Genomic DNA, 24,319 nt, shown 5'->3' with positions numbered 1-24,319 from the left:
TTTTTAAATGCTATCATCAGGAGCTTTATTTAATATTTAAAGGGGAACTTTATGATCTCACACACATCCAAAACCTCTAAACACTTTTGCACACATTCCTTTTAGTTTAGTTATTGGGAGTAAATTAGTTTGAAAATGGGCCACCAGTGATGTCACCGGGGACATTGAATCCCTGTGTTAAATACTGAATAACTTGAGGGGAACTTTTCCAAAAGAAACAATGCCGGTTTCTTTTGCGCATAATCTCACTTGCATCCAAAAGCTATAACACCGTTTTGCACACGTTCATTTAGTTTGAAATTGTTATTGAGTTTAAAAGTGGGCCACCAGTGATGTCACCGGGGACATTGAATCATTGTTGTGTAAATTACAGCTCCATAAAATGACGTGGATGGGGACAAAAATAGCAATACCTCGCCTTACAGGGTTAATGCTAGCTTTTATCATTTCGTTGAGCTGTAATTAACACAACACAAGGATTCAATGACCCCGGATGACATCACTGGTGGCCCACGTTCAAACTCATTGACACTCACTAACAATGTCAAACTAAATGAACGTGTGCGAAACGGTTTTTATAGCTTTTGGATGCGAGTGAGATTATGCGCAAAAGAACCCGGGCATTGTTTCTTTTGGCAAAGTTCCCCTCAAGTTATTCAGTATTCAACCCTGGGGGGGGGGAACCCTAAAGCGTGATTTCATGGATTATTACATGGTTGGATTATTCGGAACAACAGAGGATTGCTCCGGCAAATGGCAAGTAGACCTAAAGTGTTTATTTTCCTCTCCGTCTGTCACTTGTTTGGGGCAGAGGTAGAGAGCTGACTTAACGATGTGATGATGAGTTTGTGGAAGGTACTAACAAGGCACTCACTCTCTCACTCTCTCTCTCACGCCACGAGCAGGCGGTGAACTTAATGCGCTCAGAGTCACGCTAGCTATATATGCAGCGTGCGTCACATTATATAGTAGCACTTATAGGTGATCATTCCAAAACGCTGCCATTTTGAATTTCACTCCACTCTCTCACCATCTGGAAATCAGCACGGGGGGAAGGATATACAAGTTACCTCCACTTTTCCAAACCTCTATCTGACTTGGGCCTATTAGTCTTGGCCTCGTCAATCCCTGACAGACTGATGTTGACACAGTAACTTCCCTGTCCCCTCCCCTCCCCTCCCGTTTCTCCTGTGGTTCCATGCCAGCGAGAGGGAGAGAGAGTGTCTCAGCCACCCACACATACATACCACATACACGCCTCGGTTTGGGACCGTTCTCTGCTCTGTGCGCTCAGGCGCTCCCTCGATGTCACATTTCCCCTTCAGCCTGTTCTGTGGAGCCCTGTCTTGTGGCTGTTGTGTGGCCTCGGTTTGGACCTCATCTGGTCTGAAGACAAACACAAGTGGCCTGTGTAATTGTCGAGGGGGAAATTAAACCAGGCTCAGGTTCTAACCGTAACCAGGCCACTCCAGTGACTCGCTCTTAGGCTACCGACTTTCCACAGATCCCAGCGACGTCGTCGTCCTCCTTGTTGTTTCGCGAGCAGGGGAGAAGTAGCCGGCGTTGTGGCGCTATCGGGTGAAAGTGATACATGTTGGTGTCGTCGCAACGAATACGCGTGGACTGATTTCGCTTTAGTTGTGTTTTCTAACCCTTTAAATATTGCATGGTTTCTGGGTTTATTATTTTTTTTAAGCATACTGCAGCCTACATGATATCGAATTGCCATGAAAGAACACTGTTGGAATAAAGTTACAGATTCCTTCTCACACATAATCCACATGAACCTGTATGAGGGCTGTTGTTGATGCAGCATGATCAGATCTACTACAGTAACACAACGAGAAGCGTACAACCGGATTGATATACAGTATTTCCCTATAACCTGATGGGCTGATTCAGAATCAGATTGCCTTCTTTTTCTTTTGTTCTGTTGAGAGTGAGACTTGCAGAGACAGACACCGTTGAGCTTCCTCTGGGTCAGTGTGTTGAACACTTCCTCTGGATCAGTGTGTTGATTAAAGTCATTTATTTTCTTTCTTTTAAAGCGACCCCTCTTGGTATCTAGGCTAGTATTTTACTTTTCACCCAAAATATTTTGTGCTCTCCCGTATCATGCGGCGAAATAGATTTTTCTCACGAACACATCACCAAATGCTTATGGGGACGGGAAGTTTATTGATACCAGTTTGTAGTTTTTGGTTCTGTTTATCACAGCTGCGTTTCTCGAGTGTCCTCCTCGTCGATCCTCGACAGGGACGGGCCAGGGCTCCTTGATGAGCAAAGCAGGGAAGCAGGACGATTGATAGAAGCATCGAGGAACCCCCCCCCGCCCATCTTTCCCTGCCCTGCACACACGGTTCCTAACCGCTCGACGATCTGGATGACGGCATTCGGGATGGGGGCATAAGGGCGCCCGCCCACCAGCGAGGCAGAATGTATCCATGTGACCACCAGCAGTGGCTTGGCCCGCGATGGTGGTACCAGGGCGCCACCAAAGGAGTTGGCAGTGGATGAATAAAGGGTAGGGGTGGATCGACCCGGCGTACTGTATATACAAAAGCCAGTATGGGAACTAGATATGGGCAGGTAAATGGAGATGGGAGAAAGGTGGCAGGGGTGATGAGAGCGTCTGATGGGGGGCCACTTTTGTGGCTTGTGTGTGTGTTGGAGAGAGACTGAAGAGGCAAAGCAATATGATCCTTTGATGATTCAGGGGCCCACACAAGACTCTGGAGAGGCCTGGTAGTGAAATCCAAGATGGTTCCTCAGGGGGGGGGGGTTGCTTCATTAGTGAATCCAGGATGTTTCTTTACTCATGGTGGTTGTGTACCATCTCCCCACATCTGCTGCGTGCGGGTGTCTCCTTTGAAGCCACTGAAGGGATTCCTAATCAAGATGAGCGATCCAGAGTTCTGTCTCCGTGGGCCGGTAGCCTCCCTCAGTGCACCTGATCCAGAGTTCTGTCTCCGTGGACCGGTAGCCTCCCTCAGTCAGCACCTGAGACGGAATGGATATAACTGATGTCGGGGGCGGTTTGTTCTTCCCACGGCGCACAGCGTACGGACTGCCGCAAATTGTGGGGTCTCGCTCGTTCACACGTTCCGCGAGGGGACATTTTAGTCGAATAATTGCGCAGATCATGTAGACGCTTCTAGCGACTTTCTCCCTTCTCCGCATCTCCCTAAATGAGATCCTCAGACAGACGGACACTCACGTTAACAACCTCCATTCTCTTTTAACTCATTTCCTGGTCAGCTAGACGATTATTTAGAAAAATACTTTTTTGAAGACCAAATCATGTTTTTATAAAGAAAATAATTGTATTTGAAAATAATGATGATAAAACACACTGTTTTATTCAATGTAGGCTGTTATATATTTTTTATCATATTTTGGTAAAGTCGTCTTTTTATATAAAACAAAAAACGATAGGCTGTTGTTTTTAACATATTTTGGTAAAGTGTCAATGATCAACACGCCCTGCTGTTCACATCAGTTCTCACATCTAGCTGTGCTCTTCATCGGCTCACAGGCCGAGTGATCCACCGCTAAAAGAGAACAGTTTTCAGTTTTTTTGTTAGTTTCACAAACGCAGAACATGACGACTGTGCGCCTCAGGCAGAGGAGAGAGAGAGAGACCTCCACCCTCGACGACACACACACGCGCGCACGGTCGAGAAGGCTGCATCATTAAGGATTGTATATAATGACTTTTTAAAAGTCTAGACCCTTGAAAATAAACGGACACCCCTTTCTCAGATCTGTCTCCACGGAAAGACCTCTCGTCTTCTGCACAATACGGCGGCGCTCGTATATTAGGCGGATAGGAGAGAAAATCAGACGACGTCGCTGAGTGCATAGTTTTCATGCTGCGACACGTCTTGTTTCTTTCTTCACGTTGGCTTGAAAAGCCCCGGAGGCTGACGAGGAGGCTTCTTCTTCTTCCAGGCTTCTCTCTCCTTTTGTCTGGGACCTGTTTTGGCCATGCAGGCCCACAAGCCAACAACCAACAAAGGCCACAGGGTCGGGGTGACGTGTCCCTTGCGGTTTCTCAGTATTGATAAAAAAATAAACATCTGGGTGCTGCATGTTGTGTTTGTTGTTCTACCTTTTTAAATGTTTTACATCATCATCAAACCTTTATTTAACCAGATTTTTTTTTTTTTTTTTTTTTAAACAGGTCTCTTTTTCAAGGGTGATCTGGCCAAGAAGGCAAACACAAATTATGACAAAACATACATAACAAGACATAATACACATAGAGTAGACTACCATACAACCAATATTTTAAATGAACAGTCAAATTCAGTTTAAAAAAAATACAAGCACAATAAAACGATAGCTTCAACATCAAAGCAGGTGGAAAGGATTTCCGATATTTTTGGTTTAAAACGATACAAGGAGATCGGAGAGGCCAATTTGAGACGATGTCTGGAGGTCATTCCAGGCCCAAGGACCAAAATAAAATAGGCTTCTTTTACATGCCTCAGTCCACACGGGCGGTACTGAACTTCTATAATAGCTTAGCAGCTACTATACCAGGTACACAAGATACACACTAGGAACTACTAGGAACTACTAGGAAAACAGCTTTTTCAAGCTTCGCACCTTGGGCATGGAATGGGCTACAGGACAATATCCACTTAGATACCCTGGTCTCTCTTGGCAAATTTAAATCTGTATTACGTAACTTCCTACAAGAAGAATGTCGCTGCTTTCTGTAGTCGGGTCCCAACTCCAAAACTGCAAAATTACTGTATTACCCTGTATTTGACTGTCATACACTTTTACTATTATGTAGACTATTCTGTTTTGTGTTTTTGTGTTTACATGTATTGTATATTGTATACATGCACTTTTTTTATGTTCTTGTGTGATGTACCGCGCATTTTATTGCCGTCTGATATATTGCAAATGTTATTGCTGTCATCTTGGCCAGGTCTCCCTTGCAAAAGAGATCTTGTATCTCAATGGGACTTCCTGGTTAAATAAAGGTTAAATAAAATAAAATGAAAAAATATCCCGTCTTGATCATTTCCTTTTTTCTCTGTTTTCACAGTGATATGAGCATGAACAACATCACGGAGCTGCCAGCGTCGGTGTTCAGAAGCTTCCCCTACCTGGAAGAACTGTGAGTACCGCTTTGAGCTGTTGTTAACTTGTTTTTCCTCCCCCTCCGTGTGGCATTACTGGGTTAATGAAATGCACCAGATTTGCTTTTGAAAACATATTATTACAAGATTCAAGAGTTTTATTCATCACATACATACCAGGGCATACAGTGACATGCGGTTGGCCATGCCCACTTCCATTGTGCAATAAAACAATAGTAATAGTAATAATAATAATAAAAAGATAACTAGAATAGACATGGTAAATAGATATGTTAATAAATTGCTTAAAGGCACTGGATCCTATGTACATTCCTATACAATGTGCAGTTTATCTTCTATGTCCCTATGCTATACTTGCTGTTACTAACTATATATACAACAATCACAACAAGTTATTTTCTTAAAGTGTCCACACACATGCTATCGAGAATCGCTAGCCTTTTTAAATCAGAATCAGAAAGGTCTTTATTTGCCAAGTAGTTTTCACATACAAGGAATTTGCTTTGGACGTTATCGGTGCGACATTAGCGGACAGACATTAACAGACAGATAATACAATAAAGAGGTGGAGTAAAATAAAATGAAATATGAACTAAGTTGAGCACAATAGAATATAATATAATAATGAAATGAAATTAAATATAGGCCAGGGCCCTCATTTATCAACGTTGCGTAGAAAGTGTTCTATTTCCGTTCCTACGCACGGAATTTAGAATGTGTGTACGCACTGAAATATCGGGATTTATCAACCGTGCGTACATGGGTCCTACGCACACTCCGTATTGATAAATACCATTTGTTCTTACCGTCAATGCTCGTGCATGATTATCCATATATGGTAATGAAACACCCCCCATGGGATGTGCAATAATGGACTAACCCGAGCAGGGTTTCCGTTAGCCGGTAATTACCGGTATTTGACCGCCAAAATCTGTTGAAGTCCGACATATTTAATCTCTCCGGTCATAATGTCCTTTGAAAATAATTCCCTCTAAGCACAATTTGATTATTTGAATTGTATTAAAATAGGCTAAAATTAAATAGCCTATGCGATGAACGAAACAATCATTACATTTGTTTCATCGTTGCTTCACCAAGCAGGTCTAATAATGACAACGACGTTGTCAGCGAGAGCTTAGTGCTGGGTTTGCGAATGCATGCAGCTGCAGAGCCACAGAACCCACCAGCTGTACCGGCACAGTGCAATACTCCAATTCAGCCATTGGCAATTCAGCTGTTGGGTGGGGGGCGCTGCTGAGCGGTCCCCAGATAGGGCCTGAAAACAGCTGAATCTGCGGCTCTGCAGCGGCATACTCTCGCAAATAAGTTGTTGGGAGGTGGAGATTCATCACGCAAACCCACGATAATGTTGCCGTCTCTCTCTGCCAAATTTCTCAGTTCTTCGCTTGATATAATTAATACAAATGTCCAATATAACGGAATTTGTTAGCTCATAAAAATGTGATTATAACAGACTGCTGTTTATTAATGTCGGGCCGACTGCCCACAGACACCTATTTGATTTAAAGTCAGCAGCAGCACGGAGTCTCGGGACTTATTTTATTTGGAATATAATGACTGTATACGCAAAAGTAGCCTAGTTTTAAGTTAAAATATTATAAATCTACATGCCTTGAGGATGTCATTCTTTATATAGCCTGCCTATCAATTGTTTTTAAGCTCAATAAACTCTGACCGGAATTTCTCTCATTTGACCGGTAGATTGAAATCTACCGGACACTGAGGCTGGCAACAATTTTTTCTAACGGAAACCCTGAACCCGAGCGAACTCTGAGAAACTCCACGAGTGAGATTGTTCACGGAGGCACTGTCGAACCAAGAAGACACAACCCGTGTTATGGGATAAATAAAAGGCTGGCGGACTTGTACACGGTGATGTCAGATATCAACGACTCCCTAAGACCATTGCTGCAATTCTGCCTGGACAGCTCAAAATACTAATAAAGACCGTTAACCACTGTTTGGCGTTGGTGTGTCATTATAACCATGCTGGAATATGAATGCCTTTATTAGTTTTGTTCGATTGGCTACCGGGTATAATATGATTTGTAAAGGCATACAATCTATTTTGTTGTCGGTATTAGGTAGCCTATATGAATGACATATAATAGCAGCCATTGCCTACATTATGCAACAGTAACTTGCGCATATATAATAGCACATGGCACAGCCCTGCGAAGCCTGCACAGTAAACTAACTTGATCGTTAATCTAGCTGTTGTATCTTTACGCTTATGAAAACATTAAATAATATGTATAGGCTATAGGCCGTCGTTTTGCATTAATAGCCTATATTCTCAAATGGCATTTAATGGCTATCCGCTGTGGGCTATCTCCTCGCTGACGGACCAGTATACCTTTATATCATATAATATTCCTATATGTCTCCCAGGAATCGTGGGGCTCTGGGGAATAAAGGTTGGGAAGACCCTGCTATTATAGCCTATCCTTTATAATGTTATAGGCTATTTCATTTACAGTTTAGCCTATCAGCCTACCCAGCATGTAATACGTTCTTTGTTAGAACTCAACTCGTTATTATTTTGCGCATTGATTGCAGAAATACGGGAACGTTTTGATTTATATTTAAAAGGCTTTGACATTGTAAAACGAAATAAGTGGAATTTCGAAGTTATGTAAGCAGAATACAAGTCATATCACCCACACGATATATGCTACCTGTATATCCAGAGCATGTATGCTTTTCATTAATTTAAGACACATTTATTGCAAGGGTTTTGTAATACACATAAACTCAACAAATAACCTCTGTTCTCGTTGCAATGCGTTTTTAATTCTTTCTTATACAGTAGGAAGGGGGAAGAACACTATATCGTGGGTGTTCATATGACTTGTATTCTGCTTACAGCTTCGAAATTCCACTCATTTCGTTTAACAATGGCAAAGCCTTTTAAATATAATCAAAACATTCCCGTATTTCTGCAATCTATGTGCAAAATAATAACGAGTTGAGTTACGCGGAGCGCAGTCAGTACACCCCGTATATTCCGATAACGCTATATATAAACCATGCTGCATTCATTCAGAAAGAAAGACCTATTATTCCAAATGATATTTATAGGGTTTTGACCATAATTACACTACTGTCGCTATTTTACAATTAACTATAATGAATTACGGGGGTCATACAGAACACGTCAGTCAAACTAATGAACGAAAGCTTATTTCCGTGTTGAAACTAATGCATGAAACTGATGAAAGCATATGCCGTCCGTCTGCAGTATCCATATTCTACCGCTGGGCGCCAAGTACGCACGGTCAGAGCTGAGCGTAGATATACGCACAAAGTCAAGCACACGTTCAAATTGATAAGTCCCACACTTTGCTTAGAAATGATCGTACGCACGGGTTACGCACATATCTGTGCATACGCAACGTTGATAAATGAGGGCCCTGGGCTCTACAACTGTAAATAAGAGGTTGAATAATATTAAATGGGATATAAACTAAATGAAATATAGCACAATAGAATCTGAGAATTTACAATAAAGATAAAAGAGGAATAGGCCAGGCCAGGGCTGTGCAATTATGTGCAAAGAGTATGAGTCAGTGAAGTATGAACAGGTATGTTTGGTTGAATCGAATAGTGGTACAGTAAGAAACTAAAACAAAAAAAAACATGGCTCGATGTGAGACTGCTTCTTTATTTACCCCCCCCCCCCTTTTTTCTGATGTGATCACAAAACATGTCCTGTTAGTTTTTGAAGCTATTATCTGGGAGCTGCTCCCATTCAACCGGCCATAATCTAATCTCGGTGGCTGTTTGTCATTTCTCTACTCTTTAAATACCCCTCTGTCTGACTCCGCTGCGAGAGTGGAGAGATATAATCTGTCTACCTGGTATCAGGTGACATGCAGCCCGGCTCACAAAGCAAGATGACCAGTAAGTGAGCTTTACTCCAGTGGTTTCCAGCTCCAGGCCTCTTTTGTGGAGCTTGTGTTTTCTTTTACGTTTTTTTTTCTTCTCTTTTTCTTTCCTGTGCATCTTTCATCTCGACCAGTCAGTCTTTACCCCCCACCCCCTCCTTTCTGTTCCAAGCACTACTTCAATCTTCTTTGTCGAAGGCCAATTTACTTTTCATCGCACCGTGTGGCGGAATGCGTGGCAGGAAGGAAGACGGCAAAACAATGGTTTCCATGGCAACACGGCAAAAAAATATTACTTGCCCAGCCTAGCCGCCTCTGCTACTTCTTCTCCTACCAAACGTTACTTGTTACCGTACACGAGTGGGGGGGGGGGGGTTGAGGGCTTTCCGCGAGCACATATTACGGTGAGACGTGCACTCCGGTTACCGTCGGTAGTGTGATAGTAAAGGGTTAACCTTCTGTAGTGTGGCAGTGAAAGGGTTAACCTGCCGTCGTGTGGCAGTGAAAGGGTTAACCTTCTGTGTATTGTCGCAGTGAAAGGGCTAACCGTTTGGTAGTGCGGCGGTGAAGGGGTTAAGCAATTGGAACGGACGGGCTTGTCATCTTCGGCAGGCGTCTTTTTTGAAGGGAAGCGCCGTGATTGACAGATATCCTTAGCCCGTGTGTGTGTTTGTTTAACCTTTCCCCGTCGAACAAATCTTCAGCCTTGTCGGAGTGAACTCTTTAGTGGATGGCTTCGTAGCTCCAGGGTTGCAACGATGTCAGTGAGCCAACACACCCGAGGGCAAAGAGGGGGGAGAGAGAGAGAGAGAGAGAGAGAGAGAGAGAGAGAGAGAGAGAAAGATACACAGGTAGGTGAAAAGAGAGAGGGACCTACCCAAACAGGAGAGGAGGAAGGAACATTCCCTCGCTCATAGTCACGCAACCCTCCTTCACTCGCTCTTCCTATCCTGCCCCAAAGCACAACACAGCCCAGCAGCTGTGATGACAGATATGCCCGGCCATTCCTCCACAATTCACATGTTTATATGCTTGAACCCGTATAGGATTTTCTCTAGATACAATGAACACAGTAAGCGTCGCAGCGGCGACTGGTCGTTTGATGTCTCTGGCTCCGCTCTCTCATGACATTGGGGTGTGAAATGACAAACAAGGGCATTTTAGGTTAGGGGCAGAATCTGTAATGCTGTCAAACAGCGACCTTGGTATTGCACTTTGTTTACATTATATATAATAATAATATATTAAATAATATTGTATAATAAGTTACTATATAGCTATAGTGTGTGTGTGTATATATATATATATATATATATATATATATATATATATATATATATATATATATTAGGGCTGACCCCTATTAATCGATTAGTCGACTAATCGGTCGAAAGGGGCCGTAGTCGACTGGCCAACCTCTTAGTCGAATATAATAATAAAAAAAAAAAAAAAAAAAGTATAATTTTTTAATTTTGTTTTTTTTTAATATCATTCTTTCCAAAAGAAAAGAGGCCTAGAAGCGTGGATAATGCTAATGGCACGCATACCAGAGGCTAACTGCCTATGAAAACAGGCACAGAGGCACTGAAAGAGGATTTCACCCATCTAATGAACACACTAGACAAATATCAAGATGTATCCATATTAATATTTATTATTAATATTTAAAAATATTATACTTTTTTTTTTTTTTTTTTTTTTTTTTTTATTCGACCAATAGTCGACTAACTGCAAATTTTGGCCAATCCTAGTCGACCATCCAAATCCTTAGTCGGGGACAGCCCTAATATATATATATACACACACTCTGCCACCACAGAACCCACTCTGCCACCACAGAACCTGGACTAAGAACACCCCCCCCCCCCCCACTGACACACCAGCTCTCCCCCCTCTCTCTTACCCTGCCCCCACAGACTCTGGACTCCTCTCTTTCTCTGCCCCCACAGACTCTGGACTAGCCAGGCGCTAACCGTGCGCTTTCGCCCGCTCTGAAGTCGGACTCTGTGGTGTGGATGGCCACGCACACTGTTCTCGCACGTAACCCGCGCCCGTGCCTGGTGGGTTTTCGTGCGTGAAACAGAGAGGCTTGTGGGAGTGGCGTTATACCGGGGAGGATTTAGGCCTTTTCTCAACAAGACTTAGCACATTCTTCTGTCCTCATCAAAGCCTGGGGGGGACGTGTTCTGGATTTGCCGTGAGAAAGAGAGGCACTTTGTGTCCTGAAATGCGAAGGATGTCTGAGCGATTTGTTGCCAAGCCAGGTCTGCTTGTGTGGTTGTCAGTCAGCGTGAGATATCGGGGGTTAGATTCCTGGGTATTTAACACACTCCGTGGTTCTCCACACGCCGTATTTGATGAGCGGCTGTGATATTTCTTATATTATTATTGAAAACAAGTGAATCCGGGGGGGTGGGGGGCAAACCAAATATAATTTTGATACAGTAGCTTGAATTTGAGGAGAAGCAAGCTTTGATTATACCTGTGGAGAGCCCACTTTGTCTGCACTGTTGACAACGGCACGTCAGAACGTGTCTGGGTTTTCTTCTTTTTTTTTCACATCTGCATTCAGTCATTTAAACTGACTGTTTAAATGACCAAATAGTTAGCTTCCTTTTTGATTTACAACCACTGGCACCCGCTGCACGTAACAATGCACGTAGCGACAGAGAGGCTCTGCACCAACCCATGGATGCCCACAGCCCGTGTGTGGCCCTAGACAGAGCTGTTACAAGTCGCACAGCCATAAATCGGCTGTGATCCAGCCATGTGGAATTGTGGCAAAACCTGTGGTCTCTTGACTAGCACTCCAGTCTTCATTCTCAATCTTGTGACAAATTGTGAGTCGAAGGAGCCATTACGAGCTGATTTATTTGATTGGGGCGGTTTTGACGGTAAAGCGTGTGTCCCTGCTGTGTGGAAGGAATCCACCACTGGAAGGCAGTCATTGGGTTTGTCCCATAGCCAAGCGGCGCTGAAGAGACGGCATGCCTTCCCCATTAAAAACCCAGGATTGTTCCAAATCCTAATTTGCACAATTATGGTCAACCACAACAAATATATGGCATTGTGAACGCGGCCCTGTGATTGGGCCGAGTTTGCAGTCGTGGTTTGTGTGTAAATCAAGTTCAGTCTGACTGTGGCCACTGCGGTGACGATCTGCCACCGCCGGGATTGGTAGGTCTTTGTTCTGCTTGGCAAAGCATTTACAATGTTATAGATTATATACAAGGCTACCGCTCTTAGTTTGATCTTGTTCGATGTAGCTATACCGTTATACAGAGTGCCGAGGAATGCAATTGCCTGACTATTGAGATGACACAGTCGCATTTTGGATCAACGTGTCAGGTGAAATATGCTACTATTACGTTTTGTGTCTGAAGCAAGCCATACTTATTCTTGTTTGTAAAAGAAAATACATATAAAGATGCCAATGCTTCACATTTGCTCTGTTTTGAATGTGATTTTCTTCTTGAATAGGACGCTTAATTTCTAAGTTTGCGCATGCATTTCTCTCAAGAACTATAGGAATTAACAGTAAGAGTTTCACTCCTAATTGTAAGAGTAATCTATTAAGATGGACGCCATCGAAGACGAGAGGGTATTTATGAGCAATGGAGTGGACTCTGCTGGCTTGAGTCCTTCTTCACCGCACAATAGAAATGGCTGCAGAAGTAGCTTAGTGGCAAAAAAAAAACTTTAACACATTGAGTGCCACACCCCTTCCGGGAAGTGACCCCTTCCGTGCCGCCCATTAAACCCATGTGAACGTAGTTGTAGTTTGTAGAGCTAAACCTATATTTTATAATATAGCTATGGGTATAATAACGCCCTCGACTCTCAGTGAGCTGCTTCTGGTCAACGTGCAAAAAACATAATTTTTTCATCCGTACATTTCCGTTTTATACCATTTTGAATATGAACATAGTCCGGCCGCTTCTGAGCAATTCCAGGGAAAATCAATAAGCATGTTGTCACTTTTCGCCTGATTATCGGATCTTCCTGAAATTAACGATAGATCATCATTATTATCCTTCCTCGTGCACGCATGCAATGTGATTTAGACCCCCCCCCCCCCCCCCTCCTACAACCCAACGGCAAACAGCCATACACATACAACACAGATAGCTTCAATAGCTGTAGAAAGAAATATCAGATCAACGCAAGTTTTCATATGGTCCTTTCATATGGTCCTTACTTATTTCATGGTGTCCTTACCTGGTCTCTGAAGTAATGCAAAAAAAAGAATCCAATAATCTCATCGCCATTCCAGTTATCCACAGCGATCCTGTCTCCGACGTTGTTGGGCATTGCACTTCAACGGGCTAACTAACCCGTTTCTAACAGGGTGCAATAATGCCGGAAGGCGTTAGAGGGCGGTATAACACCGTCTGCCAGCTCAGACATACTCAGAACAGTATGCACAAGGTGCCCCACTGAATTATGAATGGCAATAGCGAATAAAAGAAATACCATGACAGAAACATAGATCTACGTTTCCGGCACTCATCGTTCGGGTGACAGAACCGTAGATCTAAGTTTTTGGCAATCAATGTGTTAATAGATATCACTATGACACTTTCCCAGTTTGTTATGTACATACAAACTAAGAAAAAATGTATTGCAAGTTTTCAGAATTATATGTTTATATATGCAAATTAGGCACTTCCTCATTAAATATGCGCACATTTGCATGTATCGCCAAGTCTCGCATCACCAACATGGATAATGCCAGATTCAAAAACTTGCTTTCATTTAGTTGATACATTCAAAAAGAAACTTTTCACAGAAGGGATTGTGGCTATGTCCTATTATCAGCCCATACATCAGGAAATACCGTCTACTGTCATAAAAAAATATATAAATATATAATATAAATATAAAATGTACTATAAACCCGGCTATAAATGATATATCAACAAACCCTTTTGTAATTAGAAGCAGGATATGGATAGGAAGAAATGTGGAAAGTTTGGTGTGTGTAGGTACTAGGGAAATGGAGTTCCAAGACTTTGTGTTTAAGTAAAATGCATAAAAACTTGTTTTTGAGAAGATGACCCCAAAGTTGTGTATTGCAATTGGGATCTATGGACACAATCAGACAAAATGAAGTAAAATAAACAACTATTGTGTGTTTCGATATTTTATTGCCACTAGTTTGAAATAAGACATGTTAAGGAAGCAAAATATAACAAAATCTCTATCGTAGAAAAAAGGCAAATTCAGGGGTACTGTCTCGCCTTAAAGATTCATTGTGCAACCCAACACCATGGCAATAAAATCACACTATTTATGCTACACAGTTTGCTTGATTATTTATTTTTTCTTATTTATTTATAAATATATATATATATATATATTCTTTAACACATCATAACAAATCCATTGGCTACCGACTGCCCAGAACTCCGCTCAGATTGGGTTCCTCCAACACAACTCAGATTGGGTTCCTCCAACACAACTCAGATTGGGTTCCTCCAACACAAATAGACTGGTTCTCAGGCTCACACCCAGCACCTCTTGTTTGCAAAGGGAATCTAGCCTCTCTTGACTCAAGTTGCAGAGTGATAAATCTACCGCTAATCTCTTGGGTGAGATAGTATAGTGCAGCTATGTGTTCCAATCACGCTGCCCCTCCCCCATGACTATTCACACTCCGACTTCCTGCACATTTCCTGGCCCGATAGGAAAGGCAGCCAGACCCTGGTCCCACAGTCGCGCCATAATTTGGATGTGGAACTGAAACAACTGGATGGTTTAAAACTATTGGATGGCTCCATACGTACTCCAATGTATCTCTACAGGCAGGCTTTTAAACACCTATAGCCGTTTTTCTGTCTGTCTTTTTGTTTTTTGTTGTCTATTCTGTTGTTTTAGCTGATTTTACATTTTTTATTATTTTCTTCAAATGTTTCCCCCCACTGTATTTTATTGTTGTAAAGCACTCTGTGCACTCATGCTGAGAAGGGTGCTATATAAATAAAGTTTTACTTACTTACATACCACTTTTTCTTTTCCGATACCGATGCCACAACATTCAGTATCTGCCGATACTGATACCAATCCGATACTATTTTCTTTCCCCTCTTGGACAACTACTAAGCTGTTAATAATCCATCTGTACGGATGCACTTTGCTTAAGATGGATGAAGAAAGCCATACTTTTTATTGTTTGTATAAAAAAATATATAAATATGCAAACGCTTCGCATTTGCTCTCTTTTGAATGTTATTTTCTTCTTGAACACAAAGCTTGATTTCTAAGCGAGTGTCCATACGTAAAGTTTGAGGATTCTGACCGAGTATCTGATCGGGTATTGGCTCTGCGCATTCCTAGTTTTAAACAAGATGGACATTCTACTAAGACTACTAGGGGTGGGGGAAAAAATCGTTACGTAGTAGTATTGCAATACTTTGCGTGGCGATACTGTATTGATACAGGGACGCCAAGTATCGATATTTAATTATTCATAATTATATATATTATTTTTTTAATCCTTTTTTTTATAAGGAAGTTGCATTGTTCATTTCAATACCTGTAATAGTACAGTAGTCCACACACACACACACACACACACACACACACACACACACACACACACACACACACACACACACACACACACACACACACACACACATGTGCATTCAGTTAAATTGGAATATGACTGTAACAGTTTTTAATTTGTTCGTAATACTCAGCGTATCGCGATATATTTAGTATCGCGATACTATCGTATCGTGACGCAAGTGTCGTGATAGTATCGTATCGTGAGGTCTCTGGCGATTCCCACCCCTAAAGACTACTAGCATGTTGTTAGAGCCATCCCCTCTCTGCTCCCTTGAGTCTAAGAGTCTTTTTATTAAAAAATATTTTAAATATCTGGGACCGCGAAGGGCCAGTGGTGAGAGACTCAGGCAGGGGCATTGAGAGAGAGGACATGGCCAGCTAGTCCTAATCTGCCCTGGGTGTCGGGTGAGGTGGCAACAGGCCGTGGTGTGGACACGTCTCTCCGGCACCCCAGGCGTCATGTCTCCGGCACCCCAGGTGTCATGTTTTGCCTGATAGCAAGAACTTAATCCGCTGAGGCCTTGTATGTGAAGAGGTTCTCACACTATGTCAGTGCCTTAAAAGAACACGCCAACATTTTGGGAAATTAGCTTACCATCTTCTCCAGAGAGAGACGAGAAGATAGATACCAGTTTCCTCTCTGTGCGTTCAGTAGAAAGCCATCTGGCTGCACGTTAGCCTAGCTTAGCACAATGAATGGAAGCGGACGGTGACGGGTAGCCCCTTCGGGAGAGGTGTTAGTTGGACAATGCCTAGGCTACCCATCACTGTCCGATTCCATTCATTGTGCTATTTATAACAGTTGGCCTATCATTTGCCTGTATATTTTTGCACAAATTATAACAGAGGATTCATAATAATGGATCTATTGATTTGATTCTCTTTGTCTTTCAGACGCCTGGCGGGGAATGACCTGTCATTCATCCACCCTGAAGCTCTGTCTGGACTCCACCAGCTCAAAGTCCTGTAAGCATCGACCTTGTGCATCCCTCACACACACACACACACACACACACACACACACACACACACACACACACACACACACACACACACACACACACACACACACACACACACACACACGCACACACACACACACACACACACACACACACACACACACACAGGCGTGCGCGCTGTGGAGTTTCCACACAGGGCAGAAGGGAATTTTAATATCGGTTGGCGTTAATATTGTGGTACCGCCACCCGACTCTAGCTGAAGATTGTAAAAAATGTCTCTCTATTTGGTCAAGGTCTAATTAGAGGGGCTGTAAGTGGTATTTTGTTGTTGGAATAAGTGGTCTACATGTTAAAATAATAGCTCTGCATTCTGACAGCCATCACTGAGTGTTTGGTCAGTAACATGGTTCTCCAAGTGCCTCCACTCAGCAGTAAGCACAAAATAAATGTTCTGGTATCCCGTTCCCAAATTTATCCAATCAGGGGAGAGAACTCCACACTGCAAAGAAATGGTCTGACAAAAATAAGAATTAAAAACAAATATGTGCTTGAAACAAGTACAATAATCTGCCAGCAAAGTTGGCTTGGCAAGATTTCTTGAAATAAGTAAAAATATCTACTGTAGGATCCTCTCTCCCGATTGGATAAAATGGGAAGGGATACCAAGAAATGTATTTTCCATTTACTGCAGAGCGGAGGGACCGGGAGACCCGTGTTACTGACCAAACACTTATCATGTAGAGCTATTTAACACAGCAGCTTTAACCTTCTGTCAATAAGTATGTGTTGCTTTTGGAGAAGAGCCTCAACAGAGAGTGTCATAACCATACGATGATAGATATAATCATGCATTTTATGATGAGGTAATCTCAGGATACACAGCATAGGTGTGCAGTGTGTTCACAGTAGTAAAGAACGCATTGTATGATATATCAAAATGGGCGTTTTTAGCGGCCAACAAAGTTAGTCAGAGGAAAGCGACAGCTGTGATTGGAGGATCAAGAAAAGAGGGCAGGGTTTGAGATGGGTCCATTATGGTTACAGCCCTACACCTACGCGTGTTAAACACCTTTCTGCATGCATACACAAACACAACCCCATTCATATACAAACAGACACACACACACACACACACACACACACACACACACACACACACACACACACACACACACACACACACACACACACACACACACACACACACACACACACACACACACACACACGTAGCACCACCATGCCCCTGGTTCTGCCCTGTGCCAAGAGTTCAAAGTCCTGTTGATCTCCAGGTGAGGTCTTGGTTACAATAAGTACACTAATGTTACGCTACCCCCTAACACACACACACACACCTACACCTCTTTTCTTTGAACTGTAAACATACAGGTATTCACACTTGCATGGTTTGAAAACGTTTAGCTCTTTAGTACTTTCAATGTTTTGTTTTTGTTTTAAAGGATGCTGAACCTGTTCCTGGTTCTATGTTCCTCTGATGTTAAAAAAAAAATAAAAAAAAAAAATATATATATATATATATATACATTTGAAAAGTAATCAATTTGATCCTTTTCTTTCAGGATGCTCCAGAATAACCAATTAAAGACTGTCCCCAGTGTAGCACTGAAGAACCTCCATTCTCTACAGTCTCTGTAAGTCATCTCCATACAATTTGCCAAATGCACATAGTTTCAAGTTCAAGTTCTGTTTTATTTGTCACATATAAGGTAAATTACAGGGAACTGCTTGGTTCTGTATGAGCCCCCTGAGATTGTGCTTCATACAGTAAACAGTTTAAATAATAAAGACCAAACACTATACAAAATATACAATATACAAACAAAATGCTAAATGAGGTAGAGATGTAGTGCAAATCTTTTAGTAGTAAATAGATAAAATATTTGTTTTGAAAGTTTTTAGTTTTTTTTGTGTTAAAAAGTGTTTAAAGTGAATGTACAGTGTGCAATGAATGTAAATTGATGGTTAGTGATTAGGGATTTTTTTTACCGATATTGTCCAACTCTTAATTTCCGATACCGATATCAACCGATACCGAGGTTAAATAAATGAAAAGAAAAAAAAAGGTTTTTTTTCTTCTAAACCAATACCGATAATTTCCGATATCACATTTGAATGCCAATATCGGTAGACCGATAATATCGGACATCCCTATCATAGAGTCATTGAATATCCTAATGGCCTGGGGATAGAATCTCCTTTTTTGAGTCTCTCTGTACTGGCCATGAGACTCCGGTAGTACTTGCCTGACCGCAGTAGTGCAAAGAGACTACTTTTGGGTGGCTAGAGTTTTTGACTATTCTTAGCCTTGACCCTGCAACGCCTGGTGTAAATTAGGGCTGCAACTAATGACTAATTTGGTAGTCGACTAATCTGTCGATTATTTTTTCGATTAGTCGACTAATCGAAAACCAATGTAAAAAAAAATATATATATATATATATATATTTTTTTTTAACTACCTATCTTTGTGAAAGTGGCTTCTCAGCTCTGGTCCAGCTGAAGACAGAGCAGAGGAACAGATTGGACATTGAGCATGACCTCAGAGTTGCTTGTCTACCATCACCCCAGACTTTGAGACTCTTGTCAGGACCAAACAACAACATCATAACATGATGATCCCATAGCAAATTAAAATAATGACTCATGAAACATTTGAATTTGGATCTTAAGCCACTTTAAATGAAAATGTATTTGAAGAACAATACAGCAATCACTCATAACAAGATAAATAAATTAAATAATACAAATTAAAGTGGAAGTGTACTTTAAATAACTAAAAAGATAATAATAAAAAAGAAATAACTAGCAGCCTCTGCCCCCAGCACCGCGGCTGATGGGGCTGTAACTTGGTCCAGGACCAGGAGGGTGACGTGGAACAGCTGTAAGGGTTCAGATCAGACAGACTTCTACAGTAGGTATTTTGTTTGCTGTGTGTGAGAGGAGTCCGTGTGTGTATGTGTGTATGTGTGTGTGTCTTACTCTGATCGCTGTGTGAGTGAGAGGAGTGTGTGTACTGTGTAATTTGTGTGTGTGTCTTACTCTGATCGCTGTGTGAGTGAGAGGTGTGTACTGTGTAATTTGTGTATGTGTGTGTGTCTTACTCTGATCGCTGTGTGTGAGTGAGAGGAGTGTGAATGTGTGTGTGTCTTACTCTGATCGCTGTGTGTGAGAGAGGAGTGTGAATGTGTGTGTGTCTTACTCTGATCGCTGTGTGTGAGTGAGAGGAGTGTGTATGTGTGTGTGTCTTACTCTGATCGCTGTGTGTGAGTGAGAGGAGTGTGTATGTGTGTGTCTTACTCTGATCGCTGTGTGTGAGTGAGAGGAGTGCGTGTGTAATGTTTTGTGTGTCTAGTCTGATCATCATCTCCTGCAGGGGAACAATGTTTTCAATGTCCAAAATTTGCTATGGGATCATCATGTTATGATGTTGTCTGGAACCCTGAGAAGCCACTCTCACAAAGATAGGTAGTGCAAACATTTTTTTTAATTTTTTTTAATGACTAATCGACGCAACAATTTCTCGTCAACGATTTTTTATAATCGACGTCGTCGATTATGTCGACTAATCGTTGCAGCCCTAGTGTAAATGTCCTGGAGCGTGGAAAGCCCACCTCCAATTGTGCATTCGGCTGATCGAGCCACTCTCTGCGGTCGTGTGCGGTACTATTCCCAAACCAGGAGGTGATGTTACCAGCCAGGATGCTCTCTATTGTGCAAGAGTAGAAGTTCTTTAGGATCTTCTGACACACGTTGAACTTCCTTCCTAAGGAAGTAAAGGTGCTGCCGTGCCTTCTTCACTACACTGTCTATGTGTGTGGTCCATGTCAAGTCCTCGGATATGTGGACCCCCGAGGTACTTGAAATTGTTCACTCTCTCGACCGGTGCCCCATAGATGCTGAGGGGCCTGTAGTTCCTTGCCCCAGACCTCCTAAAATCCACAATCAGTTATTTGGTTTTGCTGAGGTTCAGGGAGAGGCTGTTCACCAGGCACCACAGCGCCAGGAAGCATCGACTTGAGATGTGTACTGGGAAATGAAAAACATACACCCTTGGACGGCGCAGCGGAGAAAGCTATTTGACAGAGTGGAGGAGGCACTTTCCATTCCACATAGGCCATTTTGTATTAGCAAGGGATCATCTAGCCCCATGTATTCAATCTGGCCGTATGCCTGTCACTTTAACTGGTGTTTTGTAAATGGATAGGCCCATTTATGTACGATATTTGTTCAAAAGTGAACAGTGATATTTGAGTTAGCCCTACTGCAGTGTGCGTAGAAGACAGAGAGCATCAGGTCAAAGAGATTTATCTGTACCCTCCTACTGGGCTTCTGTAGCATCTGCCAGGTGAGGGCGCACGCAGAGGGGAAACCGCTGGGTGGAAAATGTGTTCTCTCTCTTCAGTAGCGGAGTACCTCCTCCATGTGTGTTCTCTCTTCAGTACCTCCTCCATGTGTTCTCTCTTCAGTACCTCCTCCATGTGTGTTCTCTCTTCAGTGCTTCCTCCATGTGTGTTCTCTCTTCAGTGCTTCCTCCATGTGTTCTCTCTCTCTTCAGTGCTTCCTCCATGTGTTCTCTCTCTTCAGTGCTTCCTCCATGTGTTCTCTCTCTTCAGTGCTTCCTCCATGTGTTCTCCTCTCTCTTCAGTGTTTCCTCCATGTGTTCTCTCTCTCTTCAGTACCTCCTCCATGTGTTCTCTCTCTTCAGTACCTCCTCCATGTGTTCTCTCTCTTCAGTACCTCCTCCATGTGTTCTCTCTCTTCAGTGTTTCCTCCATGTGTTCTCTCTCTCTTCAGTGTTTCCTCCATGTGTTCTCTCTCTCTTCAGTGTTTCCTCCATGTGTTCTGTCTCTCTTCAGTGTTTCCTCCATGTGTTCTCTCTCTTTTCAGTACCTCCTCCATGTGTTCTCTCTCTTCAGTGTTTCCTCCATGTGTTCTCTCTCTCTTCAGTGTTTCCTCCATGTGTTCTCTCTCTCTTCAGTACCTCCTCCATGTGTTCTCTCTCTTCAGTACCTCCTCCATGTGTTCTCTCTCTCTTCAGTACCTCCTCCATGTGGTCTCTCTCTCTTCAGTACCTCCTCCATGTGTTCTCTCTCTTCAGTACCTCCTCCATGTGTTCTCTCTCTTCAGTACCTCCTCCATGTGTTCTCTCTCTTCAGTACCTCCTCCATGTGTTCTCTCTCTTCAGTACCTCCTCCATGTGTTCTCTCTCTTCAGTACCTCCTCCATGTGTTCTCTCTCTTCAGTACCTCCTCCATGTGTTCTCTCTCTCTCTCTTCAGTACCTCCGTGTGTTCTCTCTCTCTTCAGTACCTCCTCCATGTGTTCTCTCTCTCTTCAGTACCTCCTCCGTGTGTTCTCTCTCTCTCTTCAGTACCTCCTCCGTGTGTTCTCTCTCTCTTCAGTGCTTGTGTTCTCTCTCTCTCTCTTCAGTACCTCCTCCATGTGTTCTCTCTCTCTTCAGTACCTCCTCCATGTGTTCTCTCTCTCTCTTCAGTACCTCCTCCATGTGTTCTCTCTCTCTCTTCAGTACCTCCTCCATGTGCTGGTTGCTGGTCTTTATTCCTTGTTGCTGGTCTTTATTCCTGGTTGCTGGTCTTTATTCCTGGTTGCTGGTCTTTATTCCTGGTTGCGCTGGTCTTTATTCCTGGTTGCTGGTCTTTATTCCTGGTTGCTGGTCTTTATTCCTGGTTGCGCTGGTCTTTATTCCTGGTTGCGCTGGTCTTTATTACTGGTAGCTGGTCTTTATTCCTGGTTGCTGGTCTTTATTCCTGGTTATGCTGGTCTTTATTCCTGGTAGCTGGTCTTTATTTCTGGTTGCTGGTCTTTATTCCTGGTTACGCTGGTCTTTATTCCTGGTAGCTGGTCTTTATTCCTGGTAGCTGGTCTTTATTCCTGGTTGCTGGTCTTTATTCCTGGTTGCTGGTCTTTATTCCTGGTAGCTGGTCTTTATTCCTGGTTGCTGGTCTTTATTCCTGGTTGCTGGTCTTTATTCCTGGTTGCTGGTCTTTATTCCTGGTCGCTGGTCTTTATTCCTGGTTGCGCTGGTCTTTATTCCTGGTTGCTGGTCTTTATTCCTGGTTGTGCTGGTCTTTATTCCTGGTTGTGCTGGTCTTTATTCCTGGTTGCTGGTCTTTATTCCTGGTTGCTGGTCTTTATTCCTGGTCGCTGGTCTTTATTCCTGGTTGCGCTGGTCTTTATTCCTGGTTACTGGTCTTTATTCCTGGTTGTGCTGGTCTTTATTCCTGGTTGTTGGTCTTTATTCCTGGTTGCGCTGGTCTTTATTCCTGGTTGTGCTGGTCTTTATTCCTGGTTGTGCTGGTCTTTATTCCTGGTTGCGCTGGTCTTTATTCCTGGTTGCTGGTCTTTATTCCTGGTTGCACTGGTCTTTATTCCTGGTTGCGCTGGTCTTTATTCCTGGTTGCGCTGGTCTTTATTCCTGGTTGCGCTGGTCTTTATTCCTGGTTGCTGGTCTTTATTCCTGGTTGCGCTGGTCTTTATTCCTGGTTGCGCTGGTCTTTATTCCTGGTTGCTGGTCTTTATTCCTGGTTGCACTTGTCTTTATTCCTGGTTGCTGGTCTTTATTCCTGGTTGCTGGTCTTTATTCCTGGTTGTGCTGGTCTTTATTCCCCCCCCCCCCCCCCCCCCCACCTCTGTGCCTCTGACGGGGACTAATGGAGGAATGGATCCAGATGGAAAAACCTGCTGAAAATCCAGCTTTCAGCCATTATCACCTCCCCCCTGCCCCATGTTTCCCCTCTGCTTCTTTCCTTCTCCCTTTTTCTTTAAATTTTTTATTTTTTTTACAGATGTCTTTTTTCTGTGAGGGCTTTAAGGTCTGTAGCTGAGCTGAGGTAATATGTTTTGGCAGAGCCGGGCCCGGGTTTGTATAAAGCCTCGGAGAGCTAGATGTCAATCAACAGAACGTTTTTGCTTCGAGCTCAGACTGTTGGGGAATTTAGAGGGAGGGAGTGAAAGAGAGATAGAAAGAGAGGCGTTGGAAACCAGGCAGGAACTAATTTAAATTAAAAAGCATGGTTCTAGGGGAGGGCAAGGGAAATGCGCTAATATGGCAGCAAACTGCACGAATGCCTTTTAATTATCTGGAAGCGCATTCAATTCTGAGAGATTGGTCAGGTCTGAGATGCTTAATGGTGTCCAGAGACATTAGTCAGGTCTCAGATGCTTACTGGTGTCAGGTCTGAGATGCTTAATGGTGTCCATTAGGGATGCCCCGATCACGTTTTTTGCTACCGATCACCGATCGTCGTGAGCCATATCGGCCGATACCGATCCGATACCGATCGTTTTTGATTAAAAAGAAATTAAAAATTATTTTATATAATATTTTTTTTTTAATAAAATATATATCGGTGGCCGATCGATCGGGGCATCCCTAGTGTCCATCTCAACAAAATATTAGAAGCACCCTTACAATTTAGCGAAACGGTCAACATAATGTTGTGAAATAATGAGATATGTGAATACATTGTTTTTAAATGGTAAAAATTCAGATTAACTTAATTTGCTCCATCTGTTTACCTTTTTTAAATAGTTTCACAGGTACGAAAATGTAAAGTTACCAAAAGTCAACAGCCTGGTGCAGACGGATGGAGCATACTCCACCCTGTCTGTTGATATACGCCGCTGCCGTCGTGCTGTCCGTCCTGACCAACACGTGCTCGCCCACCACCAAGTGGCCAAGCCGCTTGAGGACCAGGAGGGCCGCCTTCAATTCCAACAC

The 24,319-nt window shown here is 42.8% G+C and overlaps 1 protein-coding gene across 1 annotated transcript in view; it reads left to right on the top strand.

Annotated features, from left to right (window-relative positions):
- The window catches only part of lgr4 (leucine-rich repeat containing G protein-coupled receptor 4), a 94,133-nt gene that overhangs the window by 25,971 nt on the left and 43,843 nt on the right, over nucleotides 1-24,319 (top strand). Inside the window, exons 2-4 of the mRNA XM_084307539.1 lie at nucleotides 5,063-5,134; nucleotides 16,490-16,561; nucleotides 18,139-18,210. Coding sequence (XP_084163665.1) covers nucleotides 5,063-5,134; nucleotides 16,490-16,561; nucleotides 18,139-18,210 — 216 coding nt within the window. The remainder of the gene's footprint in view (nucleotides 1-5,062; nucleotides 5,135-16,489; nucleotides 16,562-18,138; nucleotides 18,211-24,319) is intronic.

The sequence above is a fragment of the Notolepis coatsorum genome, assembly GCF_963971535.1.
Source record: "Notolepis coatsorum genome assembly, chromosome: 2".
Taxonomy (NCBI): domain Eukaryota; kingdom Metazoa; phylum Chordata; class Actinopteri; order Aulopiformes; family Paralepididae; genus Notolepis; species Notolepis coatsorum.
The sequence above is the reverse complement of the archived record's forward strand: the minus strand, read 5'-3'. Positions and strand labels throughout refer to the sequence as shown.